The sequence below is a fragment of the Rhineura floridana genome, chromosome 18 (genome assembly GCF_030035675.1).
Source record: "Rhineura floridana isolate rRhiFlo1 chromosome 18, rRhiFlo1.hap2, whole genome shotgun sequence".
Taxonomy (NCBI): domain Eukaryota; kingdom Metazoa; phylum Chordata; class Lepidosauria; order Squamata; family Rhineuridae; genus Rhineura; species Rhineura floridana.
The window spans coordinates 25,472,455-25,497,218 of record NC_084497.1 but is presented as its reverse complement, the minus strand read 5'-3'; the positions used below and the strand labels follow the sequence as shown (position 1 = coordinate 25,497,218).

The following is a 24,764-nucleotide window of genomic DNA, read 5'->3' as shown; positions in this document are numbered from 1 at the left end:
CATCACCATGACTACTGGACATACTCTTTGTGGCTGATGGGAATTGGCCAGCATCTGGAAGGCCACAGGTTAGCTGCTCCTAACCACTGCCGGATGACAGAAAGTGACTAGCAGCAGAGGAGGAGGTGGGTTATGTGACCTCACAGATTAGATCTTACACTCAGCTCTGGATTCAGCCTTCTTTCTGGCAGACAGTTTAATATCCTTGAAGGTGTTTTCGCTTGTCAGTGGTTAAAGCTGTGAGAAGGGTTTGGCAGCGTGACACCAAAGCCCCAGAAGCTGTGATGGCATCAGAGTGGTGGAGGGAAGGCATTCCATGCAAGAGAGTGCAGCTCTAGGGAACAAATGGCTGACCCACTTCCAGACACCAGTTCCAAACTTACTGCCAAGGCCTTTGGCATCAGTTCCAAGGACCCAGAAGTTAGGGCACTCCCCCAGAAGCAGAGGTGTAGATTCTGCCTTGGCTGCTTTGTGGAGTGTGGACAAGAATCTAGTCAGCAGGACTGTGAGAGGCAGAAAAGGCAGTTACGGCTGTTCAGAGCGGGGAGCTTCTATTCAAGAAAGTGGCGCCATTTGAAGGCTGTTGCACCCAGAGACATGCAACTGCCCAAGCTGAAACTTTCCACTAGTCTTCATAAAAAAATAACCATGGAGATATGGTCCAAGGAAAGTATAAAACTGAGGAGGAAAAGAACAGGAAAAAACCAAGACCAGCCTAAAGGCTGCAGTGAGCACTTCAGTGCAGAGCGCTTTCTAAAATTACTGCAGTGGTTAGAAGAGTGAGCAGGAAGGTACTTACCCTATCCCTTTGAGCACGGGCATCTCTTCCCCTTGCAGACAGGGAGGTTTGACCATCAGTTTACTGACTAAAGTTCTACAAGTTGGCCAATTTATTCTGTGCAGGTGCAAATCTCATCAGCGTGGATGGACAGATACCATGATGCACCACCTTTGGGCAACATTCACCTACAACTGGGATCTGAACAGCCCCAGGTGCATGCCTGTTTCGTTCTCTAGCTGCAGCGCCTCACACAATATCAGATATTCCTCTGGGGGTCTTAAGGGCTTACAGCAGGATGGAGGGCCAAAAGCCTTACAATCCTTTGGATTCTAACAGCCATAAAGGGTCGTTCTAAGGTTACGGAAATGTACATTTTCATTCCCAAGGTTACAAAAGCAGGGAGCCCGAAGTGATGCAATGGGTGGGAAATGAGATGCTACCTTTCCACAGAGTGGACATTCGCTTGCATGGCTGAAGGGGTCTGTTCCTGGCAACCTGGAAATCAGTGGATGGAAGAATGTTTTTAAACTGTAACTGTGCTTCAGAATGTTTTAAAGCGGCTCTTCTTTTTATTTATTATTATTTATTATTTGATTTATATCCCACCCTTCCTCCCAGCAGGAGCCTAGGGCGGCAAACAAAAGCACTAAGAACACTTTAAAACATCATAAAAACAGACTTTAAAATACATTAAAACAAAACAGCTTTAAAAACGCTTTTTAAAAAAAGCTTTCAAGACATCTTCTGAAAAAAAGATTAAAAAACATTTTTTTAAAAAGAAGGTTTAAAAACGTATTAAAAAGCAACTCCAACACCGACGTAGGCTGTTGCTGTTAAATAGTTTTGCTGTGTTTTCTGCCCTGGGCTCCTTCGGAAGAAGGGCGGGATATAAATTAAATAAATGTAATTTAATGGAAGAGTATGTGTCTGCCCAAAGAGCAGTCTCTCTTGGATTCTCACCTTGACTTCTTAGTTTCTGAGTGTCTGTAGATGCAACAAAAGCTCTTTGTCACTATTGTATTTTAATGGGGAGCATAACCAGTAGATATTCAGCGCATGCAAAATCAAATTCACATACATCCGAAGACCTGCATTATTAATACAAATGTCTTAGATAACACGCTTAAGAACTTTAAAACATACTCATCATCTGGAGTTAGCTGCACGGGTTCGCTGGTGAACTGGGTATCGAAGTTATCCAAACCGTAATCTGTGATCTGTGGCTGAAATGGAGGGGTTGCCTGCTTCTTTTCCAGCTGCAAGGGGGGGAAAAGATACAGAGGGGAATTATTCATTATTAAAAAGGAATTTAAATAAACTCACAGCTGGTTAACATGGTACGCTACATCAATTTCCAGCATATTTATTAGCAAATGAAACAGAAGTTCTGCAGAGCAGGGTTGTGCATTTTCCCTAACCACTGTGCGGTGCGGAATATGGATTTTGATTTCTTGAGAATATTTGTGTCTCTTCACCGTGGAGGAAAGGCTAGAAAAACAGGCCATGTCTGCTGAAGGCCTAGAAACTAAGGCTTGAGGAAGATGTCCATCAGATGTGGACATAAATAATAACAATAAATAATAATGTGGTGAAGTTTGCATGTTCCACATAGTTCCCTTCACTGTGTGCTGGTGCACATTACAAACCGTTTTTCTCCCCAACCAAATTTATTATGACACAAGCTTTTTTTGGGCTAGAGTGCACTTCCATTGGATATATCTCTACTGTTGCATCTGCTGCGCATCTGATGAAGTGGGCAAGCTGATGAAAGCTTATGCCACCCTGGGAAGGGTGAGATATAAACAACAACAACAACAACAACAACAACAACAAATGTGTTAGTCTTTAAGATGCTACAGGACTCTGATGTTTTTGGTGCAACAGAATATGACTAACCATCTGGATTTTTTTTTTTGCCAAGGCACTCCAAAAGCTAGCATAGGGTTGTATCCAACTAAATCCTACTCAGAATAAACCCACCAAAATTAATAGACCTAAGTCAGTCACATTAATTTCAAGGTTCTGAGCAGGGCTAGCACTTGCCACAGCCCATAATGTTTGCTAATCTAGGGCCAATGAGTCCACCTTTCTATACCAACATAAGTTCAAAAAAATAGGTCTGCAACACAGGTTATTAAAGTTCCCAAAGCACTGGAAAAGAGGGCAAGCATCAAAACATTATAAATACGTAATTCTAAAGTTTACAAGACATTTTCATGCAGACTCTGCCTTGAGTATCGATTTTTAAACAGAGTACTTGGTAAAGTTGAGAATGGCTTGTACACTTATTTTAAGCTATAAACCACTACAAATGAAACGGAACTTTACCAGATCCCAGTCTATGCTGCGAAAGAATGTGTGAGACTTGATATCAGAAAATCCAGTTTGTAGTTGGCATCCAAGCCTTTCTTTGGGATCCTAGAGGCAAGAACAAAATTACTATCGTCAGCGCTAAATGCTAGCTATGTACAAGAAGCAACAGACATAATTAGGGCCAAACGACAACTGATGTTAAATGTGCAGTTTAAAATTATCTGCATTAAAAAAACCCAATAACTGCAAATAGCAATCACTAGGACAGGTGTGGAGAATCTTGGGCCCTCCAAATGTTGGTGAACTACAACCCCCATCATCCCTGGCCATGCTTGCTGGGGCTGATGGAAGTTGTAGCTCATCAACATCTGGAGGGCCCAAGGTTCCCCACACTTGCACTAGAGGACCACAGTTACAGGAGTCCCCCCCACACACAGCAATCGTAATTAAATTCATCCCTCCAAAGCTGCTATCTGTATTGGGAGAGAAGCTCCCACTAGCACATTGCAAGGTTAAGCCCAACTCGGTACACCATTTGAAATGAATGGCCATGATTAACTTAGGTTCATTCATTTCAATGGGTCTACTCTGATTAGTTGGATACGTGGTCTTATTTTACTACCTATCCTTTTCAAAGAAAACAGCTAGAGTTACATAGTAAATGTATCTTCCCATTTTCATTAAACGGGCTATGAGTGCAACCCTAAGCGTACTTTGAAAGAAGTACCACTGAATCTAGTGGGAATTACTTGAGAGTCAGCATGCTTAGGGGCACACTCTATATCTAATTGACTATAACAAGTGTTAACGGTATACTGATCAAACCTTATATGATCTGATCAGAAATTTATTTTAGACTTTATATTTTACTACTCTTATTAAGTTTGGGATTCTGCTTTGTGAAATTTGGAGATAATTGCATCTATTAACACAATGTCCTTCCTTAAGTAACTGTAGCACTTAAAACAGCTTCTTTTTTTAAAAAAGTAGTTAACATGCTCAGACAATGAACATTATGAGAGGGAAAGGCACATTGGTCACGTACTATGAATGAACCTTCTAGGTTAGCACAGGGATACAGCCATGTGATGGGCTGTATCCTATAATTTGCCTAAAGCAAATGCATGTGACTAGCTGAACTGCTGGAGAGATCTCTCCTCCTCTGGCTCCTCCTCCAGTTCTGTCCATGGCCAAGCTAGGAGTAGAAAAGATCAAGACCCAGAGCAGAATGTACCAAACCTCAGAAATTACTCCAGGAGGAGAACAATGGAGACCAAGACCGGCACAGAAAACAAGACGGGGGGGGCGGTCTAACTTATAGTGCCTAGTAAACGCGGAGACCAAAAGCCCATGCAGCTGCACAACACAGGTTGAGGATGCTAGCATTAGTAGACAGAGCTACTGATATGACCATGGACCTGGTGGAGTGTGCGGCGAGGTGATGCACACTACGGGCTGAGATTTCTAGGTGAGGGTGATGCAGGCTTTGATCCACCTGTCAATGCTAGAAGGAGAAGCCCTCTTGCCTAATGAAGTGGTGTGAAAGGAGACTGACACTGAATTAGGAGCCATAGGGTTATATTCAATTCACTTTTGCTCAGAGTAGATACATTGAAATTAGTGGCCATGATTAACTTAGGTCCATTAATTTCAATGGGTCCACTGTAAGTACAAACTAGTTGGATTACAACCCATAGTATCTTGGTTTTATCATTCATTCATTCATTCATTCACTCATTCATTCATCCAGGTAAGTTTTAAGGGCTCTCTATACATCTAGCCTGCCCCAGTCATACTCCCTTGGGGTTGTGAAGAAAAGGAGGGAAAAACTAGTCCCTGAGCCCTATGGAGAAAAAAAAAATTCACTTTAGGTATAAAGGAGGGATCTGTTCTTAGAACCACTCTGTCCTTATCTAGTGACAAAGCCCCAAGCTCTGAGATGGCAGGCAGAAGAACTGGCCACCAAGGAGACAACCTTCAAGGAAAGTATGCAGAGGGGAACCACTTGAGGGGTCTGAAGGGTGAGTGAGGCAATGCTCTGAGGACCATATGTAAGTGCCAGGTGGGAAGAAATTAAATACTGGTGGTCTGAGAAGAGAGGCTCCCTTGAGAAAATGCTTCACATGTGGATAGCAGCTCAACGACGTTTAAATTGTAGTACTGAGAAGAGAACTGTCACCTGGCATTTGAGGATATTCAATTGAAGACCCTGGTCGAATCCAGATTGGTGGAAGGCAAGTTCTTTGACACACAGGAGCATAGGAAGTTGCCCCCTACTGATTCAGGTCATTGGTCCATCTAAGCTCAATATTGTCTACACATACTGACAGTGGCTTTCCAGGATTTATTATTATTATTATTAATTATTTTAGATAGGATTCACTCCCAGTCATAACGGAAGATGCCAGGGATTGAACCTGCATGCCAAGCGGATGCTCTGCCACTGAGCTACAGCCCTTTCCCCCAGACAGGTACTGGAGGTCTATGCACTTCTTCCATGCCCACCTGGAAAAGGCATTCCACATGGTTTCATAATGCCTGATAACGGAAGGTCTTTGAGCAGCAAGGACAGGGTTTGTTTATTTCTGATGAGTACCCAAACTTGGGTAGGTGCTGCCAGTCAAACTCCACACAGCTAGATGGAGCTAGGCTGGATCTGGGTGAAACACTGATCACTGGGAGAGAAGTTCTGGTCTGAGAGTCAGGAACGAAGACAGTATCAGATGCAGAATTTCTGAAAAACAGGCCTTGCATAGTCACCAGGGAGCTAAGAGGATGATGTTGGCTCATTCAAGATGAATCTTCCTTAGTACTCTGATGAAAACAGGAACTTCTGAAGGCGTCCACATGTCCTGGGCCCATTGGTGCCAACAATAAGCACCCCAACCCGGAAGACTGGTGTCCATTTTCAGAATGACTAGACAAATCCCTGATGAAGATGCCCTTGGAAAGGTTGCTGTTGTTCAGCCACCAGTGGGTCGAGTGTTTGAGATGGGGGCACAAGAAAACTGAAATGTGGCACTTGAGTGAGATCTTCTCCAGCAGAGTCTACTGAAGTGGTTGTGAGTGAAAACCTGGCCCAAGAAACAAACTCTATATATGAGGTCATCAAGCAGATGTAAGGTCTGCTGACTCTTTGCTGATAAGGAGCAGGATTAACTAAGGTATTGTCAATATCCTCTCACTGGAAGGTGCAAGAGATTCCTGAGAGGTATTGATGAGAGCCCCCAAGTGGACCAGCCAGTGGGTGGGCTGCAGATAGCTTCTGGCATGTCAGAATCCATGGTGTTCCAAACAGTCCAGAGTGATCTGCTGGTATCAGAGACCTGTTGGAAGGGAAGGTGATTTGATAAGGGTATCTGCTAAGTAGCGACAGAGAAAACCAAGATGTGCTGGCAGGACCACCATCAGCTTTGTGAAGACCCGTATGGAGGAGACCAGCCAGGATATAAACTGAATAAATGATAATAAAGAATAAAGAAAATCCAGTTGTCAGAGTGGACAAGGGTGATGCAGGGGGCTGGTTTTGGTGCACAAATCCCCAATGCCTGATGGTTGTTTGGTCTGCTGACTGCACACAATTCTGATACAATGAGCCTTCTTTTAAGGCTTTGGAGAAAGAGAAGGAGGAAAAGGAAAGTACTTGCAAAACTTTTTGCTTTTTCACTGAGTTGAAAAAAAGTAGGGAAGGTTGAAGAGAAGGAAGCAGTGAAATCAGGAAAAGGAGGAAGACTATGGGCACAGGAGCAGTAAAGTAAGGGAGCGGGCATCTGCTTCAGGCAAAGACTGAACTGAAGGAGGAGCCCGAGAGACAGAGAGACTCCAAGGGTCCAGCGAGTCACATGTTTTTGCCATAGGCCAATCACAGGACACAACTCATCACATGGATGTATCCCACGGCAACCCGAGAAGAATGGCTCTTCCAGGGGCTAATAGAGGAAGCAGAGAGAAACCAGTCAAAAAAGTGGTTTTGCATAAACAAGCAAAGAGCAAAAGGTAAGACAATGCAGAACTTACCTTATTTAAAAATCCTTTCAAGACATGAGACGCCTTCACAGAAAGGAACCTTGGAATACGGATTGGTTTTTCAAGGATAACTGTTAAAAGGAGGAGGAGTTGTTTTTTTAAAAAAGATGTTATTCTTTGACAGAGTGCCACAATTTTATTAAACAGACTAGGGATGAGGAACTTATTCAGCACTTAGAGGAAGCCTTGCCTCTAACTGGAGAACAGAAATTGCAGTGAGGTGAATAAAGGATTACAGTAAAGGAAGCATGTTTTTGAAATTAAATTTGGGATTCTGTTGGGTAAAATCTGGAGGCAAAGCTCAGCCATTAACACAAATGTCAATCCAATGTGCGGCAGCTGGGAAAAAGTTTGAACTCCATGTTGGGGATTGACAGGGAATGAAAATAAAGCTGCCGACATCTTAATGCAATCACACTTGGAATACTGAGCACAGTACTAGTCGCCGCACCTCAGAAAGAATGTTGCAGAGTTGGAAAAGGGGTTCAGAAAAGGGCAACAGAAATGATTAAGGAACAACTCCTCTATGAGGAAAGGTTATGGCATTTGGGGCTTTAGAAGGAAGGTGAGTAGGGGGGAATCTCACCAAGTCACACCCCTTACTGACCCTGCTTTTGGCCCTCCCTTTGCCTGGCTGGAATGTGCCTGCTCCACAAAAAGTAAAAGAGTCACATCTGTTCCTCCGGCCACTCCTGGAAGGTTGCCCATGATGCAAACGCAGCCCTCAGGCTGGGAAAAGTCCCCCATCCTTGACACAGGGGGAGGGGGCCATACCCTAGTGGTTAATCAAATACAGGTCCAGGCAAGTAGTTGATGTGAAAGATCTATATGGGATCCCAGAGAGCCACTGACTGTCAGAGTGGACAACAGCAGGCTAGATGAATACGTTGGGAAACCTGGTATAAGGAAGCTTCCAATCTTACTGAGACGGTTTAATTTCAAACAGACATTTGGGGAAGAAGGTGGATAAGCTGCTTGTTGGCTACAATTCTATAATGCTGGTTTGAAAGTAGCTTAAACTAATTTGGGTTCTGATTTTAGGTGAGGACATACCGTTTGTTTTAATATTGTTGTAATTTGTCTTGAACTGTTTTTAATGTGTTTTATATTATTGAGACCTGCTCTGTGGTAACTTGTGGTGAAGAGTTATGTATTATTATAGCTCATGTTCAACAGTCTATTCAGAGTAAACTCACTGAAGTAGGTCCATTAAATTCAGTGGGTCTACTCCAAGTATAATTTAATTTGGATACAATTCCTGGATTTTATCTGGACTGGTGGTGGTGGGGAGATACTACGTTTTAGATTATTGTATATTGGTTTCTGTTTTGTTCTGAACCACCTTGAGGGTGCATTGGGCCATGGTGCCATGATACAAATCCAAGAAATGCAAACATACACAATTAAATCAGAATACCTTGGAAGAGGTAATCTTCAGTATTCATATCTGGATTGTCAGTAATAATATCAAAGGGAGATCTTCCTGCCATCATTTCAAACATTAGGACACCAAGTGCCCACCAGTCCACACTGAACCCTGTCAAAATATTTCAAAAAAGAGGTTTCATCTTGCTTGTATTCACTTCTGTCATTATTTGCAAACCGCCAAGCAATTTGTTGTCAATGAACACAGTAGCCCAATTCAGATGCAATGACAAACCATGCTATGAAAATGAGCAGCTGTGAGCTTCAGGCCCAGGTCTCTTGCTTTCTCTCTTCTGCCAGCAGCCCCCCCCCCGCCCAGACGCAAGGAGAGAAAGAGGAGAAAGCTTCTGATATTAGTTTGCAACAAACTGCACTTTTCCATTACAACTTAACATGGGAAATGGTAGTCTGTGCAAACCGTCACCTGCTCACAACCAGCCTGTCAAGCCATCCCATCTTCGCCCCTCACAAAGTGAGGGGGAATGGCGAGGAGAGAACGGACAAGCCTGAACGTGGCCTGGGGAAGCACCTCACAGAATGGGATACCAGTAACAAGTTTTGCAGGGGGAAGAAAGCAGGGAGTGTAATTTGAATCCCGTGTTACAGTGCATCAGCATTATTTATTTTATTTTATATATTTTTATTCATTACAATTTATATACAGCTTGATAGTAAAAAACCTCAAAGCGGTTTGCAAAAGGCGTTAAAAACAAACACATTTTAACACAAATTAAAGAGAGCAACAAAGGAAAAATCAAACACACATCAGCATCTATGCATCTTGGTAGGCTTGTCTAAACAAAAGAGTTTTAAGCAGGCACCAAAAAGAGCCCAGCAAAGCTGCCTGCGTGATGTCAATGATGAAGCATCCGTTCAAAATGACTGGAGAAAAACCAGTGTACTTCTTAAAACCTAAAGATTTTTGGAATTATTAGAAGTTATGGAACCAGACACAAATAGCAAAAAAAAAAAAATCAGTTGGGTGTGTAGGAGTCAAAAGTGCTTATGTACCAGTTTTCAGGTATGTTTTGCTTGTGCAGAAAACGTATCTAAAATCTTCAATAAGAATAAATACAGAGAGATGAACTGCATTATAATGAACTATAAAACTTGTATTTTCATGAACTTTTACAATTAACCCATCAAATTAATTTGTGGGATTCTGAGGTCAGTAAATTACACGGGCTCAAAAAGATAAATTCTTGCAAGCAAAGCATGTCAAAAGCATTTGCCTACATTGCCAGAGAACGGAGCTTCATATTGGAGGGTTCCTCACAATTTAATGCGGTATTTATTGTTTATGCTGAAAATATTATCTTAAAATCATACTAACAGCAGCACAGAAAGCAATGCAACAGGAGAGAAACATCAACCAAAATGCCTGGACAGAGAGTTGCATCATTGCCAAAAAAGCACATAATGATGATATAAGATCGGATGGGAAGTCGTTGCACAGGCTGCAGGCCACCACAGGGAAAGCCACCTCACGTGCCACCCTTTCTCAAACCACAGAGGATGCTGACAAACTATTATTTACTTTGCATTTTGTCATCTGCCCTCCAGCACTGGTTACTGGCCTGGGCTGTGTTATAACGCCTCTGCATGATGCACCTTTTCAAAAGCACTCAACATTTTTCTTCACAACAAAGTAAGTTAACAGGCAAATCCTGCCGTTAACCTGGCCTCTAGTTAGTGGGGAAATTATGTACACACACAAAAAGCCTTGAAATTAGAACTTTAATGACTTGCAGCAATTAAATCATTACATGCTCTATATACCACTCACCATACTCTTCTCCTCGTAGAATCTCTGGGGCAATGTAATTTGGTGTTCCACAGAAAGTGCTTGTAGTGTCACCAGGGCCCAATCCTTCCTGCAAAAGTAAGCACAACCATTCACCTATGAAAGGTAAACATGACCTAAACCATTTCCTTTTAGCCAGTTCAGGAGATGCCGCACTGCTAACGCTCCTTTCCAAAGCTTGCAAAATCCAGCATTTCAGTGTTTATAAACACATGCCAGTTAATGCAACTGAAGTTGTTGCTCCAAATAATTTATTTACACAATATTGTTAATCTAAGCACCTGGCCTGGTAGCTATAGGAAAACACATGGAATTCCACACAGGTGAATGAGCTGGTGGAGGAGGGGTGGGCTTCTCCACTCCTCCTCCTCCAATCCATGCAGTTTCTGTGCTGAAGCTTGCCACTCATCTCTGGCCCTCCCTCACAACCCTGCAAGGTAGAAGGCAATAGCCTGCAGAAAGGCTATTGTCCTACATTTCTATGCTGGGGGCTTTCTCTCCTCTGGGGTCAGCATGGAAACTCAGCATACAAACCTCATAGCAAGCTAGTACCCCCCCAAACCTATATGCTAGTAACTTTTGTAAGCTTATTTACAAGGAAGTATCATCACACGTTTAAAGCCATAAAGAAAAGCAATCATTGGTGAAGAAACCGGAGGCGTGTTGAACTGATACCATGAAAATGCTCAGCTGTGATGGTCTTTTTTTGCATTCCTCAAGTGAACTATACGACTTGCGCTGAACTATTCAGTTCTTGAATAGTTTAACAGAATGTGGGACACCATCAACTTGACAAAAGTAATTTAAGAGAGTAAAATGGACAACTAAATAAATATATAGAAAACTGGGCATTTTTATTATAGTTTGGAACCAAATGTAGCAGGAGAATAAGCAACCTTACAAATTATTTCCTCTGCTTTGATTTATTGTGTATGTAAATATGCTCATACTATCAGTAATAGCACTTTTAATAATTACTATTATTTTATATACACTTTCTTAGACTTTTTTTCTTAAAACTTTTTTCCCCAATGAAGACTATTTTTAGAAATGGGAAAAAATGTCAGCCTTTTCAGTGAGAAAGACCCAGATGATGAGGAACAGCAGGAAAGGCAGAGACCACCCCGTAATCCCAAAGGGCTGCAGAAAAGGGCAGAACTGACCTATGGATGCACCCTTCACATAAGTGGAACTGCACAGAGGCCAGAACGTAGTACAAAGACACGAGGAAAGCATTTTTAAAAAATCATTAACAAGCCTAATAAAAGATATTTTAACGAAAAACATTCCTCTCAGCAGAATAAGATCTGATTTTTAAATATATATATATACAGTATTAAAAAAGAATCAGTGCTTGAACAGTAAACTTACCTTGCACATACCGTAGTCTGTCAACTTGATATGACCCTCTGCATCCAGGAGAACATTGTCTAGTTTTAAATCTCTGTAGATTATGCCCCTCTCGTGTAGGAAGTTAAGAGCAATACAGATTTCAGCAGCATAAAACCTTAAATGAAAGAAGGAACTTTTAAGAGCAGTGTAATGGCAAGAGTCCAAACAAAATCAATAATAATAAAATACATCCCACATCCCCCAGTCCAAACTGGAGTATAAGCAGCTAACGCTAATCTCGTCTGACTTAAATTCACATCCTTTGTAACTAGAACCCCATTTTAGGCCAATAGGATGCCATGTTCTTTTAGTAACTCTGATATACAAAAAATTGGATCCAGATGTGCTTGTGGCGCCCCTTTTGCCACATTTCGAGTGAGTAAAGGGCAATATGGCAAAGAGGCAACAAGGGGGCATGAGGGATCCCACTGAAGCTCAGTGGAAAAGAACTGTAAGATGCGCAGCAGCAGGAGCTGAGGTATTGCACCCAGAGTCCGGAGTTGGGAGATCAGCATTTAATATGCTAAGTAAAGCTCCTTAAGACAACCCACACATTGCTTAGGGAGCAGTCCAGACCTGAGGCGTGGCAGGACGAGCGGGGTCTGGAACAGGAGGAACTCTGGCTAAGCCTGAGCAGAGCCACCTGGAATCTCTCATCCTGGCTCTGCCAGAGATAACGGCAGCGTAAGTCCTCCATCCCAGCTCAGCCGAAGCAAGTCCATTCCAGGGGGTGGGATGGGGCAAGGGGAGACTTACCTCAATTCCAAAGTCCATTCAGCTCAGTCGCATGAGCTAGCAATCCAGTGAAATGACAGTGGCAAAAAGAGGGTTGTAAGACAAACTCTATTCTAATGGCTTGATTTCCCCCTGCCAGGCTTGGGCTAGCTCAGCCTTTCCCAACTAGTGGGCCACCAGATGTTGTTGGACCACAACTCCCATCAGCCTCAGCCAGCATTGCCAATGGTCAGGAAAGATGGGAATTGTGGTCCAACAACATCTGGTGGCCCACCAGTTGGGAAAGGCTGGGCTAGCTTATCTAGCAGTAGCTCCGCTCCTGAACAGAGGTAGGAACAGGGGTAAGTTACCCTGGCATAATTTACCCCGGCATAATTTACGCTGGTTTCCTATAGTTTGGATTGCTCTCCCCAGGAATTAAAATACACTTAAAACTTCAATGGAACTGAGCTGGTTTTAAAGAGTTGTGGACATCAGCAAATCCTTTGCAGCCACCATTTGAAATACCTGGCATGTTCTTCTGGGAGTTTTCTTTGCCGTTGCATATGAAACATGAGGTCGCCCCCATTCACGTATTCTATAACAAGAAACAACCTGAAAGTATAACATGCAAGTTCTGATTATTTGGCTTGAGGAAATTGCCCACACAAGCCAATCTGCATTAAGCAATCAAGTAACATTCTAACTACAGCAGACAATTGTCGGTTCAACAACCCTGTGATTTTACTTTTGTGGAACACGCGCTCCAACAGAATGCTATTAAACTTATTTACTGTCTTGCTATTGGAAAATAGCATCGCTTGATGAAGACATATTTTGGCATAAAAAGCAGTCTATATGGGAGCATCTTCATTAATACTGGGCCACATCGAGAGCGCAGCCTGCATCTTTGACAGCATACGATATAGCTGCTACTTGCATTTGTTTATGGTAAATAAAATCCTGCCTTCGGGAGTGGATTCAATTTTAAGACCAGGAATTATGGGAAATGGGAAAACTGAGAAGAGGAAATCAGGATGGCTTGATCTTGCTGAGCAAGCATCCTTCTGGGCTTTCTTAGTAAAAACTTGTTATCGTGCCACCCCTTTAGGGTTTAAGAATTTTTCCACTGACTTTGCTGCTGTTTTATACATTTTTATTGGTATTTTTGCATTGTTATAAAAATATTTGCTAGCTGCCCTGAGTTGCCTTTGGAAGGGCAGGGCACATGTTTATGGAAGTACTGTAAGTAAATAAACAATGGCCTCTCAAAAGGGTGGGCTGTGTTTGTTCTCCTGTAAAATGTCTTTGCCCTCATTTGTCATCTGTGTACAGATAGTAACGGCCAAATTCCAAAGCCCCTCCACTCCAAATGTTTCGTTCAATGGATGCCCATTCTCACTTCAGAACTGTGACATCCAGCCTTTCACATCTGGGGAGGCAGGTGGTCAACTTCTAAAAAGAATTAGATACGATGCCCTCAAGTGACTGTTTTTTGTTTTGTTTTGAGAGAGGGTTGTTTTTGATGGAATCTCACCATAACACATTGCATTTTATTCTGTTGAATACAAATTCCTCTTGACTTTCAGTGTTCCAAAAATCAGATACTGGCTCCCACAAAAAAAAAAAAAACTCTTTTCTGATAGTGAAACAAAGATTGTTCATTTTAATATTCAGAGACGTTAGTCTTGCAGCAAAAGTACAAACTCATTTTACGTTGCTGAACAGGTAGCTAATTTTTTTCTATCCTCCATATGAATTAGGAAGCAGATAATGAAGTAAAGTTTCTGTTGGCTCACCTGTGAATCTTAAGTTTTCTTATCATGTTAATTACCCTGTATCTTTTAACTTTTGTTGATCTGTGACCATAATAAGTCTAAGTGAGCAAGACAAGTGAGGTAGTGGAAGTACCAGCTTTACACACAAAAAAGATAAGACTTTCACAAGAAAATTTAATCTCTGGGGAATTTGGTTCCCTACACTAGTCATCAAGACAGAATGACAACAAACTTCCCTCCAAAAGCTAGGTATACAAAAACTGCTCTCTAAACAGATGATGCAGTACTGAGATGTTTCTATGTTATCAGTCAGATTGTACAAGAAACCATTCCCCTCCCTCCAAGCCTGTATTTCTGAATTTTATAAGGAATGAATCCATTCTTTGGAGAAATTTAAATATAAAGATAATTGTAACATTAACATTCATATAGTTAATGTTGTGGGAGAGGCCATCGTTCAGTAGAATACAAGCTTCACATGCAGAAGGCCTCAGGATGAATTTTCAGCATCAGCATCTCAGATAGTAGAGCTGAGAAAAGCCTGTCCCTGAGACTCTGGGGAACTTCCGCAAGCATATCTGCATAGCTCCTTGTGTGTTGCGTTCAAGCCATACTACAAAAGTAGTTGCCTTACAGCAGAGGTGGGGAACCTCCGACCTGCAGGCCAAACATGGCCCGCCAGGTTTCCCCATTTGGCCTGTGAGGACATTTTGGGCAAGCTATAGCCACCTGTCCTACCCTGATGTCATGTTGGATCATCAGGTGTGAGGCAGGTAAGGGCAGGGTTTGGCTGAAAGGGACTTTTGCAGGTGCTGTCCCTGCAACTTTGGGATTTCAAAACACTGTATCACCTGACAACTTTTGTGACATTAGGTGACTAGCAGGTGGGTGGCGCCACCCACCTGTCAAATTTGGCCCACAAGGCAAACCCTGATAAGGATGTGCCCCATGGAACCAAAAAGGTTCCCCACAGCTGGGCTTTACAGGTTAATGACGCAACATCAGGCTGTTTGCTGGCATAACGGATTCAGGGCCACGCACTTGAGTTAATCACAGAAAAATCTGTGTTAATCATAGAAAAACAGATTTTCAGATAAGTAGAGAGGTGCAAGTCTCAAGCAAGAATGGTAACAAGGGCCAAGGAAAAGAGAATCGAGGGATGGCAAGCTGCTATGGATGCTTGGTTCAATCCTCGCTGTCCCAGAGTCAGGAAGACTATAGCATTTAACCCTCATTACAGTCCAGTCTGGTAGCACAGCTCCAGCAGTGACATGCAGAGATAGCAATGCCCATCAAGGTTCGTGCAAATAACTTCTGAACTTGGCTAAAGGTAAGGACTTGCTCACTTACCGACTTGTCGTCTGAAAGCAGGAATGCAAGCCGACTAGGAACGGGTTACTGGATGCCTGTTCAAACACATGCTTTTCTGTCTGCACCCAATCAATATCCTGAAACAGAGTAATTTGATCATCACAAAGGCTGCTGTCCTACCACAGCTTGTGGACAATACCAAACACACACACATATTCTTCTTGCAGGCATTTACGCGCCTGATAAAACGTTTGCTTTAAAAAGACCTCTTGACCAGTTCAACATTCTTCCTGCCTCTATGTGCAAGTATAAAAGTTGCAGAAACACTGAAAACGGGGAGATTAACGCGACAGTGAGAGTGTACGAGGAGGAGACAATACATTCTGTCCCCAATGCTTCTTACCCTTGATTAGTTATCATATGAAATTGTTAAACTGAACCTGGGGATGTTGCAAAACAACCTTTCAGAACACTGACAAAGCCCTGTTCCAAGATGTTTTATGTTATTTTTTAAAAATTCTAAACCTTAATAAAAAATATTATTAAACTAGCGGCTCGCCCCTGCACGTTTTGCCCACCTCGTGCACCAGCCCCACCACCGAACCCCAGGAGCAAGAACCCCAGGAGCAAGAACCCCAGGAGCAAGAACCCCAGGAGCAAGAACCCCAGGTACCCTCCCCTCATCACCCCCCCAGGGGCCACAGGAGTTGCTGCTCGGCAGCCCCCACTACCCCCACCTAACACCAGCCTGCTCATGTTCCTCCGTCGGTTGCCAAACCTCCCTCCCTCCTCCCCCAAAGGGTCACTTCCTCCTCTCCTCCCCCCCACACAGGTCACCAAGCTTCCCTCCTCTCCTCCCTCCCTCTCCAGGTTGCCAAGTTTCCTTTTTTCCAGCCCTCACGGCAGCGATGCCGAGGGTTCCCAGAGCTGTCCCAGCATGTTGCTCCGTGGCTCGCCCGGGTTGCCACCCGCTGCTGCCCACTAACTCTTCTGCTCTCCACCACCCAGGTCGTCACGCTGTAGTTCGCAGAGCCACCTGTCTGTGGCCAAGTGAACTGCAATGTGATTTTTACCAAAAATGAGAGAGAGAGAGAGAAGTATTTGTAAAAAAAAACTGGTTTGGTGGAATACAAGTTTTGTGTTCCATCAAATGTGTTTAAGATTTCCTTTTAGGGAAATAATGATGTAGCTCTCACACTGGGAGAAATGTGAGTATTCACTCCTAAGGACTAGTCCCCTGCAAGTGTTTGAAATGCTCTACCTGCCCTACAATAACTAAAATGTTGGTATCCATTAGCTTTCCCGTCTCACTCTACCTGATGGAGATCTGAAAGGCTGTATATTCTTATGCCAACAAATCATTTATTTTATATGCTTGAATCTCGTCATTGCGCTTAGAACAGGTGTGGGAAACTTCTGACCCATGGGCCAGTCTCGACCTGCCAGGGGGTCTGTTTGGCCCATGAAATCATTTTCCCCGAACCATGCCCACCTGTCCATCAGCTGATGGGGAAAAGGGTAGGTAGGGTTCAATCCTGCTGGGTTCTGCTTTGTGCTGCGCAATGCAAACCCCTGCAGAGAGCTGGAGTGAACCCTCCGCTCATTAGCTGGTGAGCTGAGAGTTCAATCCTGCTAGGTGCTGCTTCGCCAGCATGCTCCCTAGAAGCTCAGAGGAATATATTAGAGGTAGCCAGTTGTCTTCCACAACTGGTTGAGGCCAAATTTGCCAATCTTCACTGAGAACCAAGGGCCAAACTGCGTGTGATGCAAGATCCTTTCCTCCAGCATCAATCTGCCGCATGCATACTCTTTTTACTCTGCAAAAAAGAAAAAGGTGATCTGATCAGATCTCCTATAGATTTTGACCCAAGGTGATCTTGCCTACTTTGTCTAACCAAACTGGCAACAACCGTTTGTGTCAGTCTTTTGAGGAGGGTTGACAGTTATACTCAAATGAATTGTATTTTTTTCCTTAAACACAATTATCTTCACCATGCCTTTGTGATTTCGTATCATGGGTTGAATTAAGTTCTTACCTCGTCATCATGGACTAATTCTTTCTTCACTACTTTCATTGCATAAATTTGATCATTCTTTTTTAACCGCACTAAAAGAACTTTGGCGTAGCTTCCTCGTCCAATAACTCTGATTAGATCAAAGTCCTGTAGACCAAGCCCCTGAGAGATCTTAATTCCATCCATTCCATCAATGACTGGCTTGAGCTCCTATAAAGAGTAGCAAGCAGGTAAGTCACCACATCGTCTTTTAAACAAAGTTAGAAAGAAGATGGCCAGCTTAATGTAACCATAAAAAACTGGCCAAATCTGGCAATACTACCCCAAGTTGTTTTTTTTTTAAATCCTCTTAACTTTCAACACTTGTTTTAGGTGTGTGGGAACCACTTTTTTCTAATGATAGCCTTAGCACAAAGAAGTGTCACCATCAATAATATAGTTAAAGCTGTAACTAAGCTTCGTCAAGTGGGAGTCTGTGTGGATATGCACATAGGACCTGTGCTGGAACAGATCTACATTTTAAAGCTTCAACCAGGAAGTAGGCACTGACTCCTCCCTTTCCAAAAAGGGAAGGCCCCAGTGTACGCACGAGTGTGCACCTTCCTTCTCAAGGCTGCAATCATCCTTGTCCATAGGTCAAAACACATGTATTGGAGAGGTGGGCAAGTTGTGCGATTGCACAGGCGACTACTTGAAGATTTACGCAATAACTAACCTGCCTATCTTCTTTGTGGCCTTTGCGTAGTCACCTCTATACGAGAGATTAGTAAGCTGATAATGTCTTGAAGTGGGGCAAGGTAGTCTGTAGGACTGGATTCCCCACGCTTCAAGTTGGCAGGTTCCAATTTTGAGATTGAACTCGCTCCCGTCGTCGTGAAACAGAACATATGGACACCGAGGCAGACCGATGAAACCAGCTAAAAGAGGACTGTGAACCACAACTGGCCAGGCCACCAAGGTGTAATGAGAGTGCAGTTTGTTATCTGGTAAGTTTTGTGGAAGAACAGGGGCAAGAGCAGCACGAACATCCAAAGCTCCTCTCCACGACAATCTTCTAAGTAAAAAAAAAAAAATGTTCCCATATAACATGTCTGCACACAAGACGCTCCTCTGCACCAAAAAAACAGAAGCCCTTGGTGTTGGCAGATGCTGGCTGTGGGCTTAATCAGCAACAAGTCCAAGAAAATATAAAAGAGGGAACAGATCACTCATGGTCATCCTTCTCCAGTTTTGCTACAGGCATCTCTTCTGAATTCTAACCATGCTGGCTGGGGCTGATGGGAGTTGTAGTTCAAAGAAGTAACTTTTCCAAGCTCTGACACTGAGTAAGATTCATTTGTCAGGATAATCTGAGAATCCGTTTTGATTGGTTCTACTCTGCTCTTTGTCAACCTCCAAGAAGCTTTCTACCAAATCTATAGTTACAACTACCCATGCTGAAGTCTATAGTGTATATGCTGCTTATTTTATTTGCTTTCATACTAGAAGTGTAATTATGTTTCTAAAACTTGATCTGGCAAAAGTAAATGTGGGGAACCAATAGGTACCAGACAACTGTTGTGGAGTATAAGTGGTCTCTTATCAGATACATGGTATGGAATTGCACACCATTGTTAGGAAATAATTCCACACCCGGCAATTAGATCATATAACTCCAATAATGTACCAACTACACTAATTACCTGTTTATTTCTGGGCTCAATTTACAGTGCTAGCGTTATTCTTTAAAGGTCTTAACAGCCTAGGACCAGTTTATCTCAAAGACGGCTTTCTCCCACATGAACTTACTTAAGATCAGCTTCAAAGGCCTGTCACTACTGGACACTTCGTTAGTAAGGATGGTACCTTTTCCGTGGTGGTGCCCAAACTCTGAATGCCCTCCTGGGGAGATCCATCAGGATGTTTTCAGAGCTACTTGTTTACTGCTCAGCTTTACCATAAATATTGCTGTTTATTTATTGGTTTTATTTATAAACCTCTTTTGCATCAAAAAAAGGTCCCTGGGTGGTTTACAAATATGTACAATTAAACAAATAAAGCCATTAAAATATAAAAACCGAAGGAACCATTAAAATACTAAAAATGTGCATTTAAAATTATCAGCCCAACAATTTAAGAAAACCGCTGCAGAAATCTTAATTATGCTCAAATACAGCATCACACTTTCCAGAAGGCCTGACTAAAATGGTGTGCCTTCACACCACACCTATAATTCAATAAAAATGGAGGCAGACATTCGTTTTAATGATAGTGCTTTTAATGTTGTATTGTTTTAAACTGTTTTATAATTGCCATTCTTTGCTTTGTTCACTCCTTTGAGCATCACAATACATTGCAACCATGAATAATAACTTTGTTGTGCTGTAACTGCTCCGAAACTGACCAGATCAAATGAGCAACCTGGAACAAACTGGTATCTGACCTTGTAAGAAAATATTTGTCTTCCCATAAAGATTTTCCATCTCCAGGAAGTGAACTAATTGAAATTTGCTTCTTAGCGGTTGATTATTTCAGAGTAGCTATCCTGTGGGTTTATTTCCCAAACCAAATACATCATGTACTGTATCCTTAAAATTGTTTACACACAGTGTTTTACATTTTAACAGTGTATTTTGATTTGACCTCATGGTACTATACTTTCAGCTAGATCAAGGCTCTGAATGCATTTATATAAGGAGTCTTGATCTAGGATTGATTGCTATTAACAGGAGATTGAATTGAGCTTTAAGATTCCTCTGAATAAGGCTCCCAACATAGCAAATCCTTAGGATATGCTTTTTAGAGTGAATAGTTAGGGCAGTAGAAATAATCAAAGGCAAAAATATTAAGTATATCTAGCATAATGAACATTCATTTTTCCTGGACAATAAATTGTTAACATTAAATCAACAGATTATTCACTAATAGGCAAAAAACCTTGCGGTTTACGAATGTACCTATAGCCCACAGCTATTTCTATCAAACTTTAAAAAGCAGGAAAATTGGGCAGCTATAGTGAATGCACCAGGGGAGCAGGAGACCTGACCTCCTCTCTGAGATATTGTACTGCCCTACAAATTGGTCAAAACTCATATTTCAGCATGGGATTTTACAAATGATTGCTTTAGACAGATATGTGGGCAGAATGCAGGACAATCCAGTCAACTGCAGAAGCCACTCGGTGTACTTTACTAGGGGCAGCAGCCGTTCTACCGAAGAAAGAGGGGAGATGCAAGATGAAGCGTTGCAAAGGATTTTCTGCTCATTCACAATTCTTCTGACACATTTATTCTTTTAAACTCATTGTTTCAAAAGCACTTTAAAGCTAAAGTGTTTTAGGATTTATCAGGCAACTGCGTGAGGGCTGGGGGAGAAAGGTCCTGAACCACTGAGAGGACTTCTACGAAAGAGCAATGAAATAATGTAACAGTAGTCTACATTTGTTTCTGGGGGTGCAGGGGAGAGAAAACAATTGAGTTTATGGTATTTAACTGCACAACTCCAGCGTTCACCAGCTTCCAACGACAGCAAAGCTGTCCTGTGGGAGTTCACACTCAGAATAAAGCCCCATTCAATTCAGTGGTGTTTATTTCCAAACAAGTGTGTATAGGAGTGCATTTTATATTTCCATACTCTCCAGTATTCCACAGATTTATTTGTTTAAAATATGTTTATAAGCTGCCTTTCTGGACCATGTCCCCCAACACTCGCAGCAAGGATGACTGACTGCCTGATCTCTCTCCCCCCGACATTACACACTGCTCAGTTCTTTTCCTGCATACTAAACAGAGTTAACAGTAGGTTTTTGTTTAGAAGACTTTCTATTTTTAAAACTTCTCATCATGCCACATGCCAATTTATAGAATTTGTGTAACTCTGGGCCCATTCAGCAACATTTACTAGCTCTATAGCGGTTCTCGGTGAGGGAGATGGAAGGGAAACCACACAACCGAGAGCAACTGCAAGAACTTTGCCACAGCTGTAGCTGCTTCCAGGGGGAAGCTAATTGTGCAGGCTCCGGTTTGTGGGCAGCAGCTGTGTTTGCGGTGAGAGCACAAACACAACTCACAAATGCATCTAGTGCGATTTATGGCGCGTCTGAATTTTTTTATATTTATATTGATTTATTCTATTGTACTTTTGCATTTGTATTTACTGCAATTTCATTATATTTTCTTCTGTGCTATTTTGTTCAACAGGTTGGAGGCCTTGCCCAAAAAGCGGTATACGAACAAGCCAATGAATGAATGAATGGCATTTAAGCCCATGCGTGTGTGCTGAAACCGCACCCATGACCCACTCAGAAATTTAACTTCTGGAGACCCAACGGTTTTCCAAAAGGCAAAACAGGAACAGTGCTTTCACCAGGTACAGCTGTCAGAAAACAGGATCAGATCCTAGTAAATGGGGCTAGATGGAGTGTATTAATTTCACCACAGGGGTTTGGTGCTTGCAGTCAGGGGGGTCATCTGGAGACGACTAGGAAATTGTAACACTAGAACAGAAAACCACATAGAGATGATGCTGAAAACTCATGCAGTGCTAATATTGGGGGGGGGACAGGTCTATCCATCAAATGAACTTCCTATGACCAAAAATAAAAGGTTCTCTCAATTGCTGTTGAAAAGGAAAGTCCAAATTTCACAACAGCCAGTGTGATGTGATGGCTAGTGTGTGAGCCAGTGTGGTGTAGTGGTTAGAGTGTCAGACTAGAGCCTAGGAGTTCAAATCCTGGCTTGGCCATGAAGCTCACTGGCTTCGTCACTGTCTCTCAGCCTAACCTACCTCACAAGGTTGCTGGATCGAATCAGGAGAAGGAGAACCATGTTTGTATGCCACCGCGTAGTCATAATAATAAGCAAACAGGACAGCAATAAGGAAATGCACAGGTTTAATAAACTGAAGAAAAATCCAACAGTTAAAAAGATCTTTTTATAAAAACCTACCTCAGAATCATCTTTAATATTGTCATGCTTTCGGGCTGAAGGAATATAAGGTACTGCAGGACAAAGCAACAAAGCAGAAGAAGGTAATCAATACTTTTGTAACACAGATGGTCAGAGAACAGAAGCGGCCTTACAGTTGGTCAGCCAAACAGCAAACACAACAACTTCATGTGAAATTAAATATGGGGTTTTGAAGATGGAGCCATGTGATTCCCTGCAATTCCAATGTACTGTGGGACTTTTTTGGGGGGGGGGGGGACACCTACTCAATGAACATCATTTTATTTGCCAAAGATCATCAAAAGGAATTTACACACAAAACCTTTATTCATCAGACTTAAAAGCAAATAGTTGGTTTGGCTAGTTATTGGAGACAGCGCGAGTTGGCTGCCTTGAACCACAGAAGGTGAGGATTCCTAGCACTGTGAAACTAGTTATGTATGCCCAGCATAAATTTTGGTTACGCTGCTTAAACAGCACACTGATATACTGCACAGCAATCCAGCAACTGACTTCGTCATTCAAAGTAAAAAAAAAATTGAATATGCCTATTAGTCAAAACCATCAATGTACTAATTTCCAATAAAAACTGAAAAAGCCACCCTTAAAATCACTAGACTGAAAATAATAATGAGTCAAAAACCAGGAAAACCAGCTAACATGTCTGGCTTAGAAACATGAATGAATGTACTTGACACTTGATTATACTCACACGTAGACCCACTGAAATTAATGGACCTAAGTTAGTCACAGCCATTATTTTTAATGAGTCTTAACGCTGGATACTTACACTGAGCTGGACCACTGGTCCATCTGACTGAGAAGTATCTACATCAGTAGTTTTCAACCCCTTTTTGATTAAAAGGGCCCTTAGATGATGTGATGTCTTGTGGAACCCAAACTCCCTCTCCCTGCCCCACGCCAAGTAAAACACATAGCAAAGCCTGAAAATAATTTAATAACAAAATTCAAAGGCAAACATTGGTACTAATTAACAGCTATTCAAAAGCCTGAGGTAGGAGGTTGTAAAACTTTGTGGAAACTCTGGGGGATGCCAAGATAATCCTGGTCACAAGACTCTGGTCTACACTGAACGGCAGCAGATTTCCAATCAAGGGCACAACTGGAAGATCCAAGCAACCAATTAGATTTCTGAGGATGTCTAGGTTTAAAGGACATGCTATCAGGACAAGGTTTGGACTAACTGACACACCACCACCCTTTGGATATGAAGCATTTACACTAAAAATAAAAACAACACTTACTTCCATCGCTCTCTTCTGTGGGAATGTCAACTTCATCATTCTTATCATCTAACTGAGGTTCCTGGGAAGGCATCACAGAATCCTGTAAGAATATATATTACTGAAAACTCACTATATGTTTAATTTCATGCAACTCCGGCATGCTCCCTGAAGACGTAAGAAAGTTGGTAAAGTATATTTCAGCAAAAACTAACTAGAATATAGCTAACAGTGTAAACAAGCCTTCTGTTTGTTAATTTTTTAAACGTAAAACCAGCATATTTTGCTTGAAATACAAGCTCATGCAGAATTTAACGTTGTCTCATGTGAGATGATAGTAACTGCACACAGCAAAAGAGAGTGTAGGTTTTGGGGGAGGTGGTTTTAAAAGAGTCTAGGAGAGACGTGACTACACTCTACAAATCCATCAATATACCCCAGGAAATATTTGCAACTCCAAGATATTTCCTACATGGAGGAAAACTAGGCAGAGAACTGACTTGTATGGTGCTTTAAATAGTCATATCTATAGCTTCCCATCAAGATTTGAAATGAATTTTTGCCATGGGTTATGCTGACTGGTAACCTATACATCAATTAGGCATTTGGTCAACATCTAGGCACAAGGGTTCCCAAACTGTGATCCATGGACCACCTGTAGTCCGCAAACTTCATTCAGGTGGTCTGCAACATATCCGCATTAAACATTCATACTGATTCTAACTGTATTTCTATTGCTTTTTAAAAGTTTTTCAGATTTTCAAAATAAAACATAAAAGTAACCCACAAAATAAACCCAAAATATCACACTATGTCGATCATAATAATATTGCTTGTAAAGATTACACTTTGCGTACTTTTTATTTATTTATTTCTTCTTTTATTTCTTACATTGTATTTTATTGAATGAAACTTAGTATTCTATGGAATGCAAGTTGTAACACTAAAAATACACTATAAGAAATAAAAAAGGAATAAAATACAATTAAAAATCATACGGCATCTAGCACAGTGGATTACAATTGCTACAACAGGC

The 24,764-nt window shown here is 42.0% G+C and overlaps 1 protein-coding gene across 3 annotated transcripts in view; it reads right to left on the bottom strand.

Moving 5' to 3' along the window:
* The window catches only part of PRKCZ (protein kinase C zeta), an 84,541-nt gene that overhangs the window by 3,032 nt on the left and 56,745 nt on the right, over positions 1–24,764 (bottom strand). Inside the window, exons 8-19 of one of the 3 annotated variants that reach the window (XM_061600662.1) lie at positions 23,750–23,831; positions 22,485–22,537; positions 17,581–17,769; positions 15,584–15,681; positions 12,984–13,070; positions 11,721–11,856; positions 10,332–10,419; positions 8,538–8,657; positions 7,112–7,191; positions 3,110–3,199; positions 1,925–2,037; positions 414–503 (exon numbers count right to left, since the gene is read on the bottom strand). In XM_061600662.1, coding sequence (XP_061456646.1) covers positions 491–503; positions 1,925–2,037; positions 3,110–3,199; positions 7,112–7,191; positions 8,538–8,657; positions 10,332–10,419; positions 11,721–11,856; positions 12,984–13,070; positions 15,584–15,681; positions 17,581–17,769; positions 22,485–22,537; positions 23,750–23,831 — 1,149 coding nt within the window. In that variant the 3' untranslated portion in view covers positions 414–490. Of the gene's footprint in view, positions 1–413; positions 504–1,924; positions 2,038–3,109; positions 3,200–7,111; positions 7,192–8,537; positions 8,658–10,331; positions 10,420–11,720; positions 11,857–12,983; positions 13,071–15,583; positions 15,682–17,580; positions 17,770–22,484; positions 22,538–23,749; positions 23,832–24,764 lie in introns of those variants that run through there. The other 2 variants (XM_061600661.1, XM_061600660.1) reach the window with 2 other exon arrangements.